The sequence below is a fragment of the Erinaceus europaeus genome, chromosome 7 (genome assembly GCF_950295315.1).
Source record: "Erinaceus europaeus chromosome 7, mEriEur2.1, whole genome shotgun sequence".
Classification (NCBI taxonomy): domain Eukaryota; kingdom Metazoa; phylum Chordata; class Mammalia; order Eulipotyphla; family Erinaceidae; genus Erinaceus; species Erinaceus europaeus.
The window spans coordinates 88320895-88340364 of record NC_080168.1 but is presented as its reverse complement, the minus strand read 5'-3'; the positions used below and the strand labels follow the sequence as shown (position 1 = coordinate 88340364).

At 39.5% G+C, this 19470-nt stretch overlaps 1 protein-coding gene across 4 annotated transcripts in view; it reads right to left on the bottom strand.

The window, feature by feature from the left end:
* Positions 1–1441: 1441 nt before the first annotated feature.
* SMAD9 (SMAD family member 9) overlaps positions 1442–19470 on the bottom strand; it is a 98751-nt gene continuing 80722 nt past the window's right edge. For all 4 annotated transcript variants that reach the window (XM_060194923.1, XM_060194922.1, XM_007526524.3 and 1 more), the window contains 2 exons: positions 13515–13771; positions 1442–4824 (listed from right to left, as the gene is read on the bottom strand). In XM_060194923.1, coding sequence (XP_060050906.1) covers positions 4681–4824; positions 13515–13771 — 401 coding nt within the window. In that variant the 3' untranslated portion in view covers positions 1442–4680. The remainder of the gene's footprint in view (positions 4825–13514; positions 13772–19470) is intronic.

The following is a 19470-nucleotide window of genomic DNA, read 5'->3' as shown; positions in this document are numbered from 1 at the left end:
CTCTCTCCTGTCTTTCTCATGAATAAATAAATTCTTTAAAAAAAATCAGCATGAATGTTGTCATGAACAATAGCTCCTAGATTTACTGAATTTTGAATCACTTCTTCAATTGCTTTGGCAAGGCCAGAACAAATGATGTTGCAGGCTGCTTCTTCATACCTCACTATAAATTTAGAGCTTAAACTAGGGATTTCAGAATCCTCTTCTGTACCTGAACCAGAATATATTGGATTTCATTTGTTTTACGTTTTGTAATTTTCAAAACACTAGTTTTTGAATAAAAGGCTCTATTACTTTTTTATACATATACAAGGGAAACTCTAAAGTTTAATAGGAAGGCTAAGTTTTCCCAGACAGTTACACATTTCCCCTTCTAATTTAGGTCGGAAAGAAAATTTCAATGAAGAGAATTAATGATCTATATGTTGGGGCTGAGTGGTAGTGTTCCTGCTTGAGTGCACACATTAAAGTGCACAAGGACCTAGACCAATCCCCTGGTCCCAGCTGCAGGGGAGAAGCTTCAGGATCAATGTGAAGCAGTGCTGTGGGTGTCTCTCTCCTCCCCTCTCAGTTTCTGTCTCTATCCAAAATAAATAATATTTTAAAATCTTTTTTTTAAAAAGTAATCTGTTAAGATTTATTTATATTCCTCTTGCATCTTAGTTTTTCCTTTTTTTTTTTTTTTTCTTGTCAGAGAGTGATTGAGGAGGTGAAGGAGAGAGAGAGAAAAAAAGAATAGAGACACTCAAAGCCTTGCATCACCGCTTGTGGTGCTCCTCCCCTGTACATGGGGACTGGGAGCTAGAACCCTGGTCCTTGCACACCTAATTCTTTAGCTTTTTTTCCTATAGGTAATGTCTATGGCAATGTATAGGTGTTTACAGTAATGAAATTGTTCTTCCTTGTACACAATAATAATTCACTTAAATCTTGTTACTATTTAGAAATTTTTTTTCTTTAAAATTATAGCAAAATTAAAAAAAATACATTTATTCCCTTTAGTTGGCCTTGTTGTTTTATTGTTGTAGTTATTATTGATGTTGGACAGGACAGAGAGAAATGGTGAGAGGAGGGGAAGAGAGAGAGGGGGGAGAGAAAATAGACACCTGCAGACCTGCTTCACTGCCTGTGAAGTGACTCCCCTGCACGTGGGGAGCCGGAGCCAGGGGCTCAAACCGGGATTCTTACACTGGTCCTTGTGCTTTGCGCCACCTGTGCTTAACCTGCAGCGCTACCGCCTGACTCCCTTATAGCAAAATATTTTCAGAGGCTGACAATTAAGCCCTGTTATGCCAAAATGTTGAATTCAGAACTATCACCTAATTTTATTAGCACACATGGGATTTTTAAAGCCATTCCATTTTAAAAATGGCTTAAAATGGTCTTAACCCATATTCAGCAGCTCCTACAAGATTTTTAGGGAAAAAAGTGAGCCAAGAGACACAGGTAGAATATTTTTTATTGTAAGCAACCAGATAAATACCCATTTGAAGGATGGCTGAAGCCTTGATATAATTGAAAGCATTATGTTAATAGCTTCCTCTTTTTTTGTTTTAATTTGAGTTTAAACTTAACATACACCAGAATCACATAATCTTGCCATACAGTTCAGCTGTTAAATCACACAGAAATTTGAAATGCATATTTTTGCTTTATTTATTGAACACACATATGTATGTATGAAATATTTGAGACACAAACTTAAACCAGCAGCACTTTAAAGTCTTGCAAATACACTTATAAAATGTGTTTCTATCATGATGGTATTCAATAGTTCCCTAAAAGCAATGAAAAGGTTTTTTAAAAAATATCAGGTTTTCCAATTTTTCCTAATTTGCACTGAATGTAAAAAAATAAAAACAAAACAAAAAATGTAATAATTTCTTTATAGTCCTGAATTACTGGAAGATACTAAAATATCTAACAAACTTTTTCATATCTTAATTTTAAATAAGAAAAACAGCAGATTTGAATATGATAAATACCCTGGATTTTATAAGAATGCCATTTTTTTTTTTAATTTTCTCTTGCACAAACTTTGTCCATGGTAGCTTTAAAAATGTTTGGCATTGCTGATACAGTTAGTGGCTTAGCATGCTTACTTTACAGCTATCTTGAGAAATAACAGTTACATTTTAAAAAATTCCTACCTCAAAGTATGAGTGCTAAGTGAGTATATTGAGAAGTTTGAAGTCAAATACTGCATCATAATTTGTGACAATTCTTGCTAGTGAAAGGTTTTAAAGTGCTGATTAAAACATATTTGTTACAGTGACCTAAAGGTGAACTTCCCAACAAATCTGAATTCTCTAATTAAGGCTTTATGGAAAGACATGTCTGGTGATATGCATATGCGCCACCTAAATGTAATTTCTTCAAAATGTTCAGGTACACTGAATATTCTGTCATTTCCCAAAACTACACAAAAAAACCTTCTTTTAAAACAAAACAAAACAATCCACTTATAAACAGCCAGTTCCAATGAATCCTATAAAGGTATATATTACCAGAGGCTTTTTGATTGTTTCTGGTGAGATCAAGAAAGCTATCATTGCTCTCTGCAGCACAAACCATGAGTAGTTTATGCTCATATGAAGTAGACTTGCCCTATTAGTACCTTTTCAAAAAAAAAAAAAAGGAGAGGAATTACTGCAAAATAAGGAAACAACAATAACAACAAAAAAAGAAAGAACTTTAAGTCAGAAGAAAACTAGCATTCAGGATATCTTCATCCACTGCCTGGATGCTCAGAGAAGAAAGGAAATTAAGTTTCAAAATCAGATAAAAAGAATTACATTTTTTTCAAGCAAAAGACAACTCACCTGTTTTGTTTGAAAAGATCTAAAACATGAAGAAATCTGTACAGATTTACTGTTAGTTCTCATCTCCAGTGGGCTAGACCTGTCTCGTGTTTATATTTGATTCCACAGTACCTAACATTGTACCAGGCATATATAAGTGCACAATACATAGTTGATAAACCAATAAACTATGGGGGGGGTTCTAAATGCTAAATAGGTCACCTAGTTTTAATGTGAAATGTAACATCTATTTTCTATTGTATATATGAATGTTTCTATTACATAACACTAGTCATTATAAGAGGTGACAGTAGTACTCCTTCTTTTAACATGATCATTTCTACCTTGAATTCAATTTATTGAGAAATGACTACTTTGTGCACTAATGCTAGAGCTGAGAGAGGATGTACAAATGGAGAAATCTTTTTAATTACTGATGTACCATCTATTACAAGTATGTTCACCTTCCTAAAATAAACATTTTAAGAGGGTGTGAAATGTTTTCCCAAGAAATGCAGTGTTTAGTGGGTGAGAATTATATTCTTACATATGAAATTTTGGGGAATTTTTCTCTACCACCCAAGAGTAAAAAAAAAAAAGTTTACTTTTTAAATATTGTGGATTTGTTCTTAAATCCTATTATTCAGTTCCACAGTTTCCCCTAGATGTTACCTCAATTATGAAAACATCATTTTCATGTGGAAAGTTATTAAAGAGATCACCAGACTTGCCTAGCAAATGATTTAATCCATAGAGACACTGTTAAATAACCCAAGAGTTTGGTCCAAGCAATGTATCCAGATTTTCCCAAATGTTCTACCATTGTTTTAATAGTCTATAGTTAGTTAACATTTGCCAGTAAGTGAGGAAGACATAGCACAAGGGACATCCTCACCTGATTTTTAATATAGGAATGTGAGAAAATAGAAGTAAACATGCTATGTGTTTCATTCCTTCCACACCAGGAACTTAAGCACGTAGTCATGTAGTTACTATACAAACTCAGAAGTCTTGCAGAACAGACAACCCAACATAAATATAGCCAGGAACACAGGGACCTGACTTTCTTCATGGAAAGCAGGAGTTTACCTGGGTGATTCTTAGACAAGTTCTGATCTTAGCTTGCAATTTGGAAATATTATTAATGCCATGCTAATTTCATGTTTATCTTCCCATATTAGACTCGTTTTCTTTAAAATAGTGATAGGTATATAATGAGGTAATATGACCATGCTTCAATTTCTTTTCCAATCACAGTTTAAATCTTTTTAAAATGTATCGTTCATATCCGCATAATAGTCCAGCTATAGGTATTTCAACTTCAGAAATAGAATAAAAAATAAGTGTCTTATCTTACATCTTACATAATTGATTGTACAAGTTTGTTTTTGTTTGTTTTGCCACTGATACTAAGAATGAAATTCTTTAAAGTTTTATAGGTTTGATTCTTTGTTTTGTCTGGATGTATTATTTGTTCTAGTGCTGCTAATAACTGCTTTTTGCTATATAAACAGCTAATATTTTTCCGGTAGGCCACACAGTGTGCCTTATAATGACATGATTGACTAAAGCTGCATTTTATTCCAATACCCTTCAAATGCTATTGGCATAGCTGTTGACTTTGAATTATTTCCTCTTATAAAAGGATTTGCTGTAACTTGTAGCATAGGCACAAAATAAAAAGCCAAATCTGATTTTCTAACAGCTATATACTGGCATCAGGTTAGCACAGGACAAATGGTGATAAAAGCAGGAACAGTGCATATAATATGTATTTAAACATGTACTTAGAAACCTCAGTTTGTTGCAATCTGATATGATAAAAGCCCTGGCCTGCAACAGCATTTACTCTGTAGAAATGTAGGCTGAAACACGACTGTTATGACACTGAAGAAATGGGGTTATGTGGAGACCCCATTTGAGTCAGAACTTTGTCCAACCACTGCAATGGCCCATGAAGATGAATCTCAATCCAACAGGGAGTGCTTGTGACATCTTGGCGATGATACTCGGCTCCCCAGCCCTGAAAAGCAAGAATGGAGCCAAGAGTGATTGTGAAGACTTTACAGTCAGACCCTAGAGACATGGGGACAGCGCTATCTCCTGAGACCTATGAGAGAGAACGTAAGTTATACCTTCCTATATGGACAGGACACCTTCTACAGCAAGCAGACACCCCACAGGAGTCCAAATCAGTGCATTCCCTAAGTTCACCATGAAATATCTGGGCATAGAGTTTGAGTTCTAACACATTAGAAACGGTAGCAAATCATTTTAACATTTTTCTTGTTACAAAAGGAGAAAATTAACCTCAGGTTCATTTCACCTCTCCTTAAATGCTAAAGACGGTGTTTCTGTCCAAAGGTAGGTTACCCAGTACAGACCAATGATTTGATATGAAAATTTAAAGAGAAAACTGGAAAGTGTTCTTGATTCTTTATTACTCAGGGTTTGATTAACAAAAATCTTATTTTTCTTCACTCTTTGATACTTTTGGCAATATCCTATTTATTATCATTCATAGGAGACAATGAATGAATGAACTGAGAAAAATACAACCATGTTTATAGCAGCACAATCCTTAATAGCTAAAACTTTGAAGCAACCTAGATACCCAACAACAAGTGGCTTAAAAAAAAGTTGTGGAATACTACTCAGCTTTTAAGAAGGAAATCATTTCCTTTGCTTCATCTTGGCCAAAAAGAGAAGGGCAAATACAAATGCAAGTTTGTGTATTTTTCCTCTATGTCAACAGAAAGTTCTTTATGAAACCAAGAGGAATTAATTAGTCAAGGAAATTGGTTTTATTACTCAAAACCATGATTCTGTATAGTTTAATTTAAATTCAGATTTCAGTACAGCTACGGGTTGCATTGGATCGACCTTCTCGTGGTGCATCCCGTGAGTACCCATTCATTGGGGAAACTGACGATCCTTCCTAGCTGACTGAATCCACATGGATCCCAGTCACTTTCAAAGCCAGCAACAAGCAGCTCCTGACAGCTTTGCTGTTGACTGGCTACGGAAGAAGGGCAAATGCTAGAAGAAGAAGTACAGCTACGCTACTTGACGTTCATGTCCCAAAACCTAATGGAGACCCATGATACTATCTAGCACTTATACTCCTCTTTCCAGTCTCTTCACTCTCATGCTCCCCCCGCCCCATGAAGCCCAATTAACCTCTTCACTCATTCCATTCCATTCATACTGGCCTCTGTGTTGCTACAAATCCTCAGGCTGACTCTAGCCCTTCCTGTTGCTTCTTCTGCTCTTTCCCTTGGTGTCCTTATGACTAGCTCCAAAGTCCCCCTTCAGATCTCCCGCTGAGGTTCAGCCTTTTCTTCTTTCTTTTTTTTTTTTTTTTCCCCTCCAGGGTTATTGCTGGGGCTCAGTGCCTGTCCTACAAATCCACTGCTCTTGGAGGATATTTTTTCCCCTTTGTTGCCCTTGTTTATCATTGTTGTTATTGCTGCTGTTGTTGGGACAGAGAGAAATCGAGAGAGGAGGAGAAGATGGGGGAGAGAAAGATAGACACCTGCAGACCTGCTTCACCACTGTGAAGTGACTCCCCTGCAGGTGGGGAGCCGGAGGCTCGAACAGGTATCCTTAAGTCGGTCCTTGTGCTTAGCGCCATGTGCGCTTAACCCACTGCACTACCGCCCGGCCCCAGGTTCAACCTTTTCAATGAGCCTACCTTGACCACCTTTCAAATTTGCAACCTACCCCTCCCTCAACTCCATTTCCCTTTTATTGGTCTAACCTCCTCCCATTAAACCTTTGTTACACCTATGTTTACTATGTGTCTCTCCCGACTAGGATACTAGTTCTGAGGGTGTGATCTTTTGATGTATCTCAATGCCATGAGTGGTACCTGACCTGATACATGGTAGGCACTCAACAAATACTTGCTAACTAATTGAATGAGTCCTAGAATCAATAAAAGCCAAGAGACCTTAAATATAATCTAATTCACTATCCCTCAAATGTAACCACTGTGCTTAATCATCTATACTTCCTTTTTAGAAATTCTCATAACGTATTATATATTTAAACCAATTATTAAAATATCATCATACAATTATGAAATTACTAAACTTTTACAGTATTTTTCTTTGTACTAAATCTTCCCATTTTATTGAAATGTAATTTGTATGTAATGTTGTTAGTTTTAAATGTAGTATAGTGGTGTGATTGATGTACATATATAATGTGAAATGATAATAAATACATTAAGTTATTAGCATCATCAAATAGTTGCAATCTTTTTCTTATAATGAGAACTTTTAAATTTCTTTTAAACTGACTATAGTTATATTGGCTAAGGATCTATATTTTTGCAAAGTCACTTTAGGGTCAGGGAGGTTGGTCAGTGTTAAAGAAAATGCCTTGTATATGTAAGGTTTTGGGTTCAATCTCCAATGCCACATTAAGAACAAGAAAAGAGGGAGTTGGGCTGTAGTGCAGTGGGTTAAGCACAGGTGGCACAAAGTACAAGGACTGGCGTTCCTGTGCAAGGATCCTGGTTCGAGCCCCCGGCTCCCCACCTGCATAGAAATCTGCATAGGAGTCGCTTCACAAGCGGTGAAGCAGGTCTGCAGGTGTCTATCTTTCTCTCCCCTTCTGTCTTCCCCTCCTCTCCCCATTTCTCTCTGTCCTATCCAACAATGATGACATCAATAATAACTACAACAATAAAATAACAAGGGCAACAAAAGGGAATAAATAAATAAATAAATAAATATAAAAAAAGAACAAGAAAAGAAAAAACAAATAGGGGCCAGGTGGTAGCTCAGCTGATTGAGCACACATGGCATAAGGATCCCAGTTCGAACCCCAGCTCCCCACCCGCAGAGGAGTCACTTCACAGGTGGTGAAGCAGGTCTTCAGTTGTCTATCTTTCTCTCCCCCTCTCTGTCTTCCCCTCCTCTCTCCATTTCTTTCTGTCCTCTCCAACAATGACGACATCAATAATAACTATAACAATAAAACAAGGACAACAAAAGGGAATAAATAAATATAAAAAAATTAAAAAAAAAAAACACAGACTTGGAAAGCTAGGAGGTGATGCATCTGGTGAGCACACACTTTACCTTGTGCAAGGACCTGGTTCCCACCTGTAGGGGGGACACTTCACAAACAGTGGTGCAATGCTAGAGGTCTCTCTCTTCCTCTCTTTACCTTACCCTTCCCTTGTTTCTCCCAGTCTCTATCAAAAAGCAAATAAAAGTATTTTAATTGCTTTAGAAAACAAACTTAGAAAGAATAGCTATACAATTCAAATTATTTTTCATTAATGGCGATTCAGTGCTGTCTGCTGGCTCTAAAGCATCAATGCAATTTTTGATAAGATTTCCAGGTATTTGTTAATTGTTGGGAAATTGTGAGGATGTGGTTGAGCTCAGCAGGGCTAACAAAGCACCCTGCATTCCTGAAACTACGGCCTATCTAAATAATCATTGTTTTGCCTGAAAGATCCCCACCCATTCCATTCCTTTGATCTATCTTCTTTCTACCCTCGAGACCCTCCCTGACTCCAGGGTATTACTAATCCCACCAGTTAAAACCCTTGCAACAGTTGCTAAGGAAGTTCCTACCTTTCCAGCCTTTCTCAGCCCCTTTCCTAACCATTTCCGTTTCCAACTTGCCACTTCTGGGTCTTCCTTTTAAAAAGCCTTGGCTCTCTGATCAATAAAGATATTGCAATGTCTTACACCATGTATTTGGTTCCTGAGTCATCTCCCTCACATCACTGAATGAGTAGCAGCCCAGGCTGGCTCCAGTCGCATTCTCTCCAACCCAGAGAGTACACGCCCGGGAAGAGGCACGCTAGCCCAGCAGTTAATGACTTTACAACATAAACTGCTTTTAAAATTTAATAGTAAATCTAAAGGTTTGAGCTGTAGCTCAACTGTAGAACACCAACCTCTCATGTATAAGGCCGTGCGTTTGATTCTTCGGAGTTTGTGTGCATGTGCGTGTGCACTGGAGCCCTCTCTCTCTCTCTCTCTCTTTTTCACACACACCCTTTAATAGCAAATCTGAATAATACTAATTTGTTATCTTCAAAGTGAAATGGTTTTAAGAGGTCATTTTTTAACCTAGAAACTATAGTCACAATTCTTTAAAAGTAATTACTAAAAGTAGAATTACAATTAAACATAATTTTAGCACAGTAAAACAGGATAGTTAGGTCTACAATAATTTTAAAGTGACGTTGGGTTGTTGGAAAAGTCATGATGCATTTTTGCACAGAAAAACAAAAATACACCATGACTTTTCCAATAGACCAATAAAAAATTTTACTTTGAAAAAACCTGAAACAAACCATAATACTGATTCCTTGTTATGGATATGTGACAACTTATAAACTGTTATGGGAGTCAGGTGGTAGCACAGCAGGTTAAAAGCAGGTGGTGTAAAGTGCAAGGACCTGAGTAAGGATCCGAGTTCAAGCTCCTGGCTCCCCACCTGCAGGGGAGTTGCTTCACAAGTGGTGAAGCAGGTCTGCAGGTGTCTTTCTCTCCTCCTCTCTGTCTTCCTCTCCTCTCTCCATTTCTCTCTATCCTATCCAACGACATCAGTAACAACAACAATAACTACAACAACAATGAAAAAACAGGGGCAAAAAAAGGGAAAATAAATAAATATAAAAAATTTTTAAAACTGTGATATCCAGGCAATCTGATAAACAAGCTCAGGTTCTGTAATATTAGAATTATTTGCAAGAGATGAAGTCACAATGATGAAACTGAGCCCTTTAACTTTAGTTAAAGCGCTAACAGAGATGTCTTTTGTTCCCACTAACTTCTTTGGTTCTCTATCTAACCTTCAGATCAACATTAATAAGATCTAATTTGAGAAATTCAACAGATACTCATAAACAAAATGTCCACTGTTAAAAAAAAAAGTTCCCTGTTCTTCCATACCCAGTATACTATTTCAAACCCAATTTACTTTATAACTGCATTTGATGTACACTATCTTATATATGAGCCAATATTTATAAATATTGTAAATATAAATCATGTAGAATATATAAATATTACCTCCTTCATTTGCCTGTGTATTTTTAAAGAGAAAAGAGTCTTATTTTGTTCGGAAAAATTCACCAATATCAACTGAGTGGCAATAATGTCTGACAATTTGAAGGCTAGAAAAATCTCTGTGGCATTAAGTCTGAGAAAATTATCTTGTCATTTTATCTTCTGCATACAAGAAGTCACATAACTGCAGTGTCTTTCCTCCAAAAGTTATATGCATGAGGATTTTAAAATGAATGCTAGACTTTCAAAGAGACTTCATACTGGGACGAGACTGTTGCACAGCTGGTTAAGCATTCTCATTACAGTGTGTAAGGACCCAGGTTCAAGCCCCTGGACCACACCTGCAGGGGGAAAGCTACATGAGTGGTGAATCAGGGCTGAAGGTGTCTCTCTCCCTCTCTCTCCCTCCTCTCTCAATTTCTCTCCATCTCAGTCCAGTAGTAAATAAATAAGATTTTTTTTTTTGCCTCCAGGGTAATTGCTGGGACTCGGTGCCTTCACTACGAATACAAATTCACTGCTCCTGGAGGCCATTTTTTTCCCATTTTGTTGCCCTTGTTAACATTATTGTCGCCATTGATGTTGTTGTTGGATAGGACAGAGAGAAATCGAAGGGGGGGGGGGGAGACACCTGCAGACCTGCTTCACCTCTTGTGAAGCTATCCCCCGGCCCCACATGCAGGTGAGGGGCCGGGGGCTCAAACCGGGATCCTTATGCTGGTCTGTACGCTTTGCGCCACGTGCCACGTGCGCTTAACCCGCTACGCTACTGCCCGACCCCCAAGAATTTTTTTTTTTTTTTTAAAAAAGGAAAAGGTACCCATCAAAGTTCCACCAAGCTTCTTTAAGAGAATAGAACAAACACTACAATCATTTATCTGGAACCTGAAAACACCTAGAATTGCCAAAACCATCTTAAGGAAAAGAAACAGAAATGGAGTCATCACATTCCCAGACCTTAAACTATATTATAAAGCCATCATCATCAAAACAGCATGGTACTGGAACAAAAATAGGCACACAGACCAGTAGAACAGAATTGAAAGCCCAGAAGTAAATCCCAACACCTATGGGCATCTAATCTTTGATAAGGGGGCCCAAAGGATTAAATGGAAAAAGGAGGCTCTCTTCAATAAATGGTGCTGGGAAAACTGGGCTGAAACATGCAGAAGAATGAAACTGAACCACTTTATCTCACCAGAAACAAAAATCAACTCCAAATGGATCAAAGACCTAGATGTCAGACCAGAAACAATCAAATACTTAGAGGAAAACATTGGTAAAACACTTTCCCACCTATACCTCAAGGACATCTTTGATGAATCAAACCCAATTGCAAGGAAGACTAAAGCAGAAACAAACCAATGAGACTACATCAAATTGAAAAGCTTCTGCACATCCAAAGAAACTATTAAACAAACAGAGAGACCCCTCACAGAATGGGAGAAGATCTTCACATGCCAGACATCAGACAAGAAACTAATCACCAAAATATATAAAGAGCTCAGCAAACTTAGCACCAAAAAAGCAAATGACCCCATCCAAAAATGGGCAGAGGAAATGAACAAAACATTCACCTCAGAGGAGATCCAAAAGGCTAACAAACATATGAAAAACTGCTCTAGGTCACTGATTGTCAGAGAAATGCAAATTAAGACAACACTAAGATACCACCTCACTCCTGTAAGAATGGCATACATCAAAAAAGGACAGCAGCAACAAATGCTGGAGAGGATGTGGGGACAGAGGAACTCTTTTACATTGCTGGTGGGAATGTAAATTGGTCCAGCCTCTGTGGAGAGCAGTCTGGAAAACTCTCAGAAGGCTAGACATGGACCTTCCATATGATCCAGTAATTCCTCTCCTGGGGTTATACCCCAAGGACTCCATAACACCCAACCAAAAAGAGGTGTGTACTCCTATGTTCATAGCAGCACAATTCATAATAGCTAAAACCTGGAAGCAACCCAGGTGCCCAACAACAGATGAGTGGCTGAGAAAGCTGTGGTATATATACACAATGGAATACTATGCAGCTATCAAAAACAATGAACCCACCTTCTCTGACCCATCTTGGACAGAGCTAGAAGGAATTATGTTAAGTGAACTAAGTCAGAAAGATAAAGATGAGTATGGGATGATCCCACTCATCAACAGAAGCTGACTAAGAAGATCTGAAAGGGAAACTAAAAGCAGGACCTGACCAAATTGTAAGTAGGGCACCAAAGTAAAAACCCAGTGGTGAGGGGTAGACATGCAGCTTCCTGGGTCAGTGGGGGGTGGGAGTGGGCGGGAGGGATGGGTCACAGTCCTTTGGTGGTGGGAATGGTGTTTATGTACACTCCTAGCAAAATGTAGACATATAAATCAGTAGTTAATTAATATGAGAGGGGGGAAATCAATTGTATGTCTCAAAGTTTCTCAAAAGACAAACTGAATCTTTTTAATATATAGGCTATATATTTGATATGCGGACTCTCTCAAAAGCCTAGACCAAGTAGATTAGAAGCATCCAATAGCACAGCTATATACAAGATACTGGATACTGTACAGCAAACCATAACAAAGGGACTTTTCAAAGTTAACCCAATTAACAAATAATGTGATGATAATATTAACTATCGATTGTCTTTTTGAACCCTAAGACAGCAGGAACCTCAAATCTCCACTATAGAGCCCCTACTTCCCCCAGTCCTGGAACCCTTGGATAGGGCCCACTTTCCCGTATGCATCTCCCAATCCAAACCAAATAATATTGCATCCGCCGATCACAACCTAACCAACACAACGATTGCCACCTCAACATGCTTCACCTCAGACTGTATCCAGAGACTTCACGTGTGGAATGACAACCCTTCAGCTTCATTACTCGGGTGAGACCTTTCCTTTTATAGTACACTCTAATTTCATCTCAGATAGTTCACTTTCTAACAAAGTCCCATAACCTAGATATACACCAGTTTCTGTGAGAGAGAGCTTATGTGCACAAGTATCCATAAACTACTGCAAAATATATACCTGAAAGCAGAAGTACACTAGAGTTTGCAGTGAGTACCTCCCTAACACTTCCTCTCCACTATTCCAAGTTTGGGATCCATGATTGCTCAACAAATTGTTTGACTTCATATGTTAAATCTCTTTTCAATCACCAGGTTCCAGATGCCACCAGGATGCTGGCAAGGCTTCCCTGGATTGAAGACCCCACCAGTGTGTCCTGGAGCTCAGCTTCCCCAGAGACACACCTTACTAGGGAAAGAGAGAGGCAGACTGGGAGTATGGACCCCCACGTTCAGCGGGGAAGCAATTACAGAAGCCAGACCTTCTACCTTCTGCAACCCTCAACGACCCTGGGTCCATGCTCCCAGAGGGCTAGAGAATGGGAAAGCTATCATGGGAGGGGGTGGGTTATGGGGATTGGGTGGTGGGAATTGTGTGGAGTTGTACCCCTCCTACCTTATGTTTTTGTTCATTAATCCTTTCTTAAATAAAAAATTTAAAAAAAAAAAGGAAAAGGAAGTTCATACTCACAGAAGAACTGGTTTCTAAAAACAGGTAAAAGAAAAACTGTTTTGTTTGTTTTCTTGAACTGGCTTCTATAATAGCCACATCAACTAAAGAGTGCCTTTTGTATTTTGCATTTTGCAGTTATCTAAAAGCAAGCGTGGCTTACCTTAACAAAACTCATTCGGATAGTACACATCTTAGTTAACTCATAAACAACTTCAAATCCATGGTGAACTGACTGCGCCAGCAGCTGTGCAAAGAGCTGGTTGTTGAAAATCTTGAGGCTGCAGCCACTAGGGATCTTGCAGACGGTGGCTGGATGGAAGCCGTGCTGGTAGTTGCAGTTCCGGCTTTGTACAAAGATACTGCTGTCACTCACACACTCAGCATAGACCTCTCCTCCAACATAGTATAAATGCACACCTAGGAGACAAAGGCAGCCTTTTCAGACCAGTGCTGCTTTCAGGTGTGAGCCATTCCCTGTTCATTGACCTCTGTACCTTTAAGACATGCGACTGCCCTGAGGTTAATTTCAATATAATCAATCAGTGACTGGTCATATATGTGATTCCAACGCTGACCTTAGTTATAATCTGTCTTTCTCCATGTAAAAGTGGATAGTAGGAATGAGGAGCCAGCTCAGTTTGCAAACACACACACACACACACACACACACACACACCTCCCTGGTTTTAATCCCAAGCAGTGCTTTGGTCGAGCTCTCTCTTTTTTTCATTTCTTTCTCTCTCTCTCTCCCTCTCTCTCTCCTCACTCTAATATACAGGCTACAAATTGGGACGGAGAGGCAGCTTAGTAGTATAGCACACACATAAGACCCTGGGTCCATTCTCCAACACCACAAGGAAATACTATATAAATGGACTACGCACATGCTGATAATCACTGCCAACAACAAATGAAGGTCCCTGTGTACCATACTCTCTGTCACTCTCTCAGTACCATTTTATTCAGTCCAAATAGAAGGTCTCATAATATTGGATACAGAGTAATACACAATGCAGAAAACATCAAATAGTATTCAGGTACATATATAAAATTAAGAATTGGAAACAGTATCATTGAAATGTTATTGAAGTATGTGCACTACACTCACTCCTTAAGAAATAATAAATGGGGAGTGGGGCGGTAACACAGCAGGTTAAGCGCAGGTGGCTTGAAGCGCAAGGGCAAGTGCAAGGATCCCAGTTCGAACCCCCGGCTCCCCACCTGCAGGGAAGTCACTTCACATGCGGTGAAGCAGGTCTGCAGGTGTCTTTCTCTCCCCCTCTCTGTCTTCTCCTCCTCTCTCCATTTATCTCTCTGTTCTATCCAACAACGATGACATCAAGGACAACAATAATAACTACAATAATAAAACAACAAGGGCAACAAAAGGGAAAATAAATAAAATAAATATTAAAAAAGAAATAAATGAAGCTTAAATGAAATTAACATTTATAAATTATTTTTTTTTGCCTCCAGGGTTATTGCTGGGGCTCAGTGCCTGCACCACGAATCCACTGCTACTGGAGGCTATTTTTTCCCTTTTGTTGCCCTTGTTGTTATTGTTCTGGTTATTATTACTGTTGTTATTGATGTTGTTGTTGGATAGGACAGAGAAAAATGGAGAGAAGAGAGGACGACAGAGAGAGGGAGAGAAAGATAAACACCTGCAGACCTGCTTCACTGCTTGTGAAGCAACAGCTCCCCACCCCCGCAGGTGGGGAGCCGGGGGCTCAAACCAGGATCCTTACACCTGACCTTGTGCTTTGAGCCACGTGCACTTAACCTGCTGCACTACCACCCAACCCCCTATAATTTATCTTATTCAATACCTCAGAGACCTATTTCACTTTAAAGCTTATCACATTTATATATCACAGAAGTAATGCTTACTTTTTAACTTATGAACAATGAAATTACTGCCATGTTTTCAGACATAAGAATTAAAATCAAAATGTCACTACAGACTTTATCTCACATTCTTGGAATTTAAAGACAGAAAACATTACTTTTCATAGTAATTTTCATGCCCAAATCAAATTTTAGCTGATTGTTTCTTTCCTAATGTCTGGATCTTAGCTTCATTCTTGCTATAAGTTTATAGCAAGGATCTGGGGTTTGAAGAAATGAAGCTCTGATCTAGTGAATAAATTAAACACTGGAACAGCTTTTCTTCTACCTTTCAGCATGAGTAAACTTCCAGCACTAGGTGTTCACATGATTGTACACACAATCATGTAGTTGCAAGATGTTTGTACAAATGGCCCAGAACATACCTATAGTCCTTTTTTTTTTTATTTCCTCAAAATACAATAAATACAATGGGAGGCCAGGTGGTGGTACAGCTGGCTGAGCATACATGCTACAATGTACAAGAACCTGGTTTCAAGTCTTCAGGGGAAAGTTTCACTAAGTGAATGCCAGGTGTGTGTGTGGGGGAGAGATTTTCTCTCTTTTTCCTTTTTTTTTAATTATCTATATTTATTTATTGGATAAAGACAGCCAGAAATCAAGAGGGAAGAATGAGATAGAGAGTGAGAGATACAGAGACACACCTGAAACACTGCTTCACCACTCACAAAGCTTTTCCCCTGCGGGTAGGGTCTGGGGGCTTGAACCAGGGTCCTTGTGTATTATAACATGTGCGCTCAACCAGGTGCACCACCACCCAGCCCCTCTTTCTCTCCCTGTCTACTTCCTCCTTCCCTGTCAATTTCTGTCTCTACTGAATAAATAATAAAGGAACTGATTTTTAAAACTTGAAAGAAAATACAATGGGAGATAGCATTGTGGATAAAGTATTGGATTCTAAAATATGAGGACTTGGGTTCAGTCTCCAACATCACATATGCTAGAGTGATATTCTAATATTCTCTCTCCTCTTCTCCCTCATTAATATTTTTTTATTATTTATTTTCCCTTTTGTTGCCCTTGTTGTTTTGTTGTTGTAGTTATTATCATTGTTGATGATGATGTCATCGCTGCTGGGTAGGACAGAGAGAAATGGAGAGAGGAGGGGAAGACAGAGAGGGGGTGAGAAAGAGAGACACCTGTAGACCTGCTTCACTGCCTGTGAAGCGACTCCCCTGCAGGTGGGGAGCCGGGGGCTCGAACCGGCATCCTTATGCCAGTCCTTGAGCTCTGCGCCACGTGCGCTTAGCCTGCTGCGCTACCGACCGACCCCCCCCCCTCATTAATATTTTAAAAAATACTTTAAAAATAAAAAGAAAATTGATAAACAGACCTTAAAGACCTCTGGGGTTTCTCAGACTCACTTTGCACAGCTATGCAGGCGATGTCCTCACCGATCCAGACTCCTTATTAGACTGTCTCTGGCTGCTTCCTTTCCTCAGCCTTGCTTGACCATATCCTTCTCACCACCATTCACCAGGCCTTTCTCCCTGAAAGGTGTTTGGTCTGACATACAAGGCTTAGGCAGTGAAGAGTGAGCAGAAGGATGGTATGCATTGGCTGAGACACAGTTACTTGGAATGGAAGCAGACGCCAATTCCAATACCCTTCCTTTAACAATCCTGCCAACTCCCAAAGAAGCAGTACTACAGGTGTGTGTGTGTGTGTGTGTGTGTGTGTGTGTTTATCTCTCTCTCTTTTATTTTTAATTTTTTTATTATCTTTAATTATTTATTGGATAGAGACAGCCAGAAATCAAGAGGGAAGGGGAAATAGAGGAGAGATACAGAGAAACACCTGCAACACTGCTTCACCACTCGTAAAGCTTTTCCCCTGCTGGTGGGGAGAGGGGGCTTGAACCAGGGTCCTCTGGGATGGTTGCAGTTTTGGGGAAAAGAAGAACAGGTGGAGAAGAGCTACAGAAAAAAAAAAAAGGCATGTCTTTGACTGAAATGACCTTCAACTAGATAATCCACCCAGAACATATTAAGTCCCACTGATAAGATCTTTGTTATCTGACCTGGCCTTTTACTTAGGGGATGATTTTCAATCCTATTAGTCTAATCTGTAACCACAGCACAATTGGCAGAATAACAAATTCAGAGAAGAACCTGGGCAGGCTGGCAATGGCTTAGCTCCTGGGAGAAAAGATACAATCAGAGACAGGAGAAAGTGGATACCTGGCTGGACTCTGGACACCAAGGTAAGGATGGATCTCAGTCCCAGTGCAAAGGAGGTTGGGTTTGCACTTGAGACGAACACCAATGTGTCCTGGTGCTCCTATTCCCCAGAACCCCACCCCACTAGGGAAAGAGAGAGAAGCAGGCTGGGAGTATGGATTGACCTGCCAATGCCCATGTTCACCGAGGAAGCAATTACAGAAGCCAGACCTTCACCTTCTGCATCCCACAATGACCTTGGGTCCATACTCACAGAGGGTTAAAGAATAGGAAAGCTATCAGGGGAGGGGATGGGATATGGAGTTCTGGTGGTGGAAACTGTGTGGAGTTGTACCCCTCTTATCCAATGGTTTTGTCATAAATGTATATATGGCCAGGGGGTGGCACACCTGTATAAATGCACACATTATAGTGCATAAGGACACAGGTTCAAGCCCCTAGACCCCACCTGCAGAGGGAAAGCTTCACAAGTGGTAAAGCAGGGCTGCAAGTGCCTCTCTGTCTTTCTCCCACTCTATCTTCCCCTCCTCTCTCAATTTCTCTCTGTATCTATCCAATAATAAATAAAAACAGACAAACAGGGAGTCAGGTAGTAGTGCAGTGGGTTAAGTGCACGTGGCTCAAAGCGCAAGGACTGAAGTAAGGATCCCAGTTCGATCCCCTGGCTCCCCACCTGCAGGGGAGTCGCTTCACAGGCAGTGAAGCAGGTGTGCAGGTGTCTATCTTTCTATCCCCTTCTCTGTTTTCCTCTCCTCTCTCCATTTCTCTCTGTCCTACCCAACAACAACGACATCAATAATAACTACAACAATAAAACAACAAGGACAACAGAAGGGAATAAATAAAAAAAACAACAACAGACAAACAGATAAAAACAGAGTGTGTGGCGTGTGTGTGTGTGGGGAAGGCTATCGGAAGAATACTAACTAAATGTTCAAGCACAAACTCAAAAATTTCACCCGAGTCCCATGGATCACCAGTATCATTTGGAACCTTTTAAAAAGTGCACATTTCCGGGTATAAGAGATAGTGTTTTGAGAAGTTCCTTATATAATTAGATATACCCTAAAATATATGGAAGAAAAGATAGGAAGTTTGAGATTCACTTCAAAACACTCACAAAAATATGGATGGAAGAAACAAATGGATACAGAATGTGAACCACTATTATAGCTACTGTCCAAACTCTACTTGTGCGTGTTTGAAAACTTTAAAGACAAAAAAATATTTTAATGTATAATAAGTAATAATATAAATGTACAAATTCCAAATTCACACGAAGGTATGAGCTCAGCCAAGGAGGTGGGCCCTCCGAGATAAAGTTCCCACAGCTACTCCAGGATGACCCTCAAAGATGTGCAAAAAATTGCAAGACTTTGCCAGCAGATGGCAGTATGTTCTTCTGAGAAAGGGCACTTTATTTACACAAGGCTTGAGGCTGACTCCATAATATGATACATGTGCCAATTTGACACATCTGAACAACACTGAATGTCCCACCTCTGCCACACACACACATTTGGCTGCTCAGACTGTGCTGCACCATCATGCTTCTCTCACCTTTTGCTTATATACTATGTCTCAACCCACCCTCACATATGCAAGAAGGCTCACTAGTGAAATTTAATGGGGATGAGGATGGGGAGGTTGGCGGAGGGGGGCGGAAGCTGTCGTAAAAATCAGCAATTAATCCAGAGCCTAGAAGTCATCTAACATTCATTAAATCTAACAAATCTAACATTTGTTAAACAACTTTTCATTTTCCACTTTATTCATTTTTTTAAAATGATCTTTATCTATTTTTTGGATAGAAACAGCCAGAAATTGAGAGGGAAGGGGAGTGGAGGGAGAGAAGACAAGAGAGAATGAAAGACACCTGCAGCACTGCTTCATCACTCTAGAAGCTTTCCGGAACTCTGAAGGTGAAGACTGGGGGCTTGAACCCGGGGTCCTTACGCATTGTAACATGTGAACTTAATCCAGGGCACTGGGTTTATTTAACTGGTGCATTTTTGAAATGCATTTTTT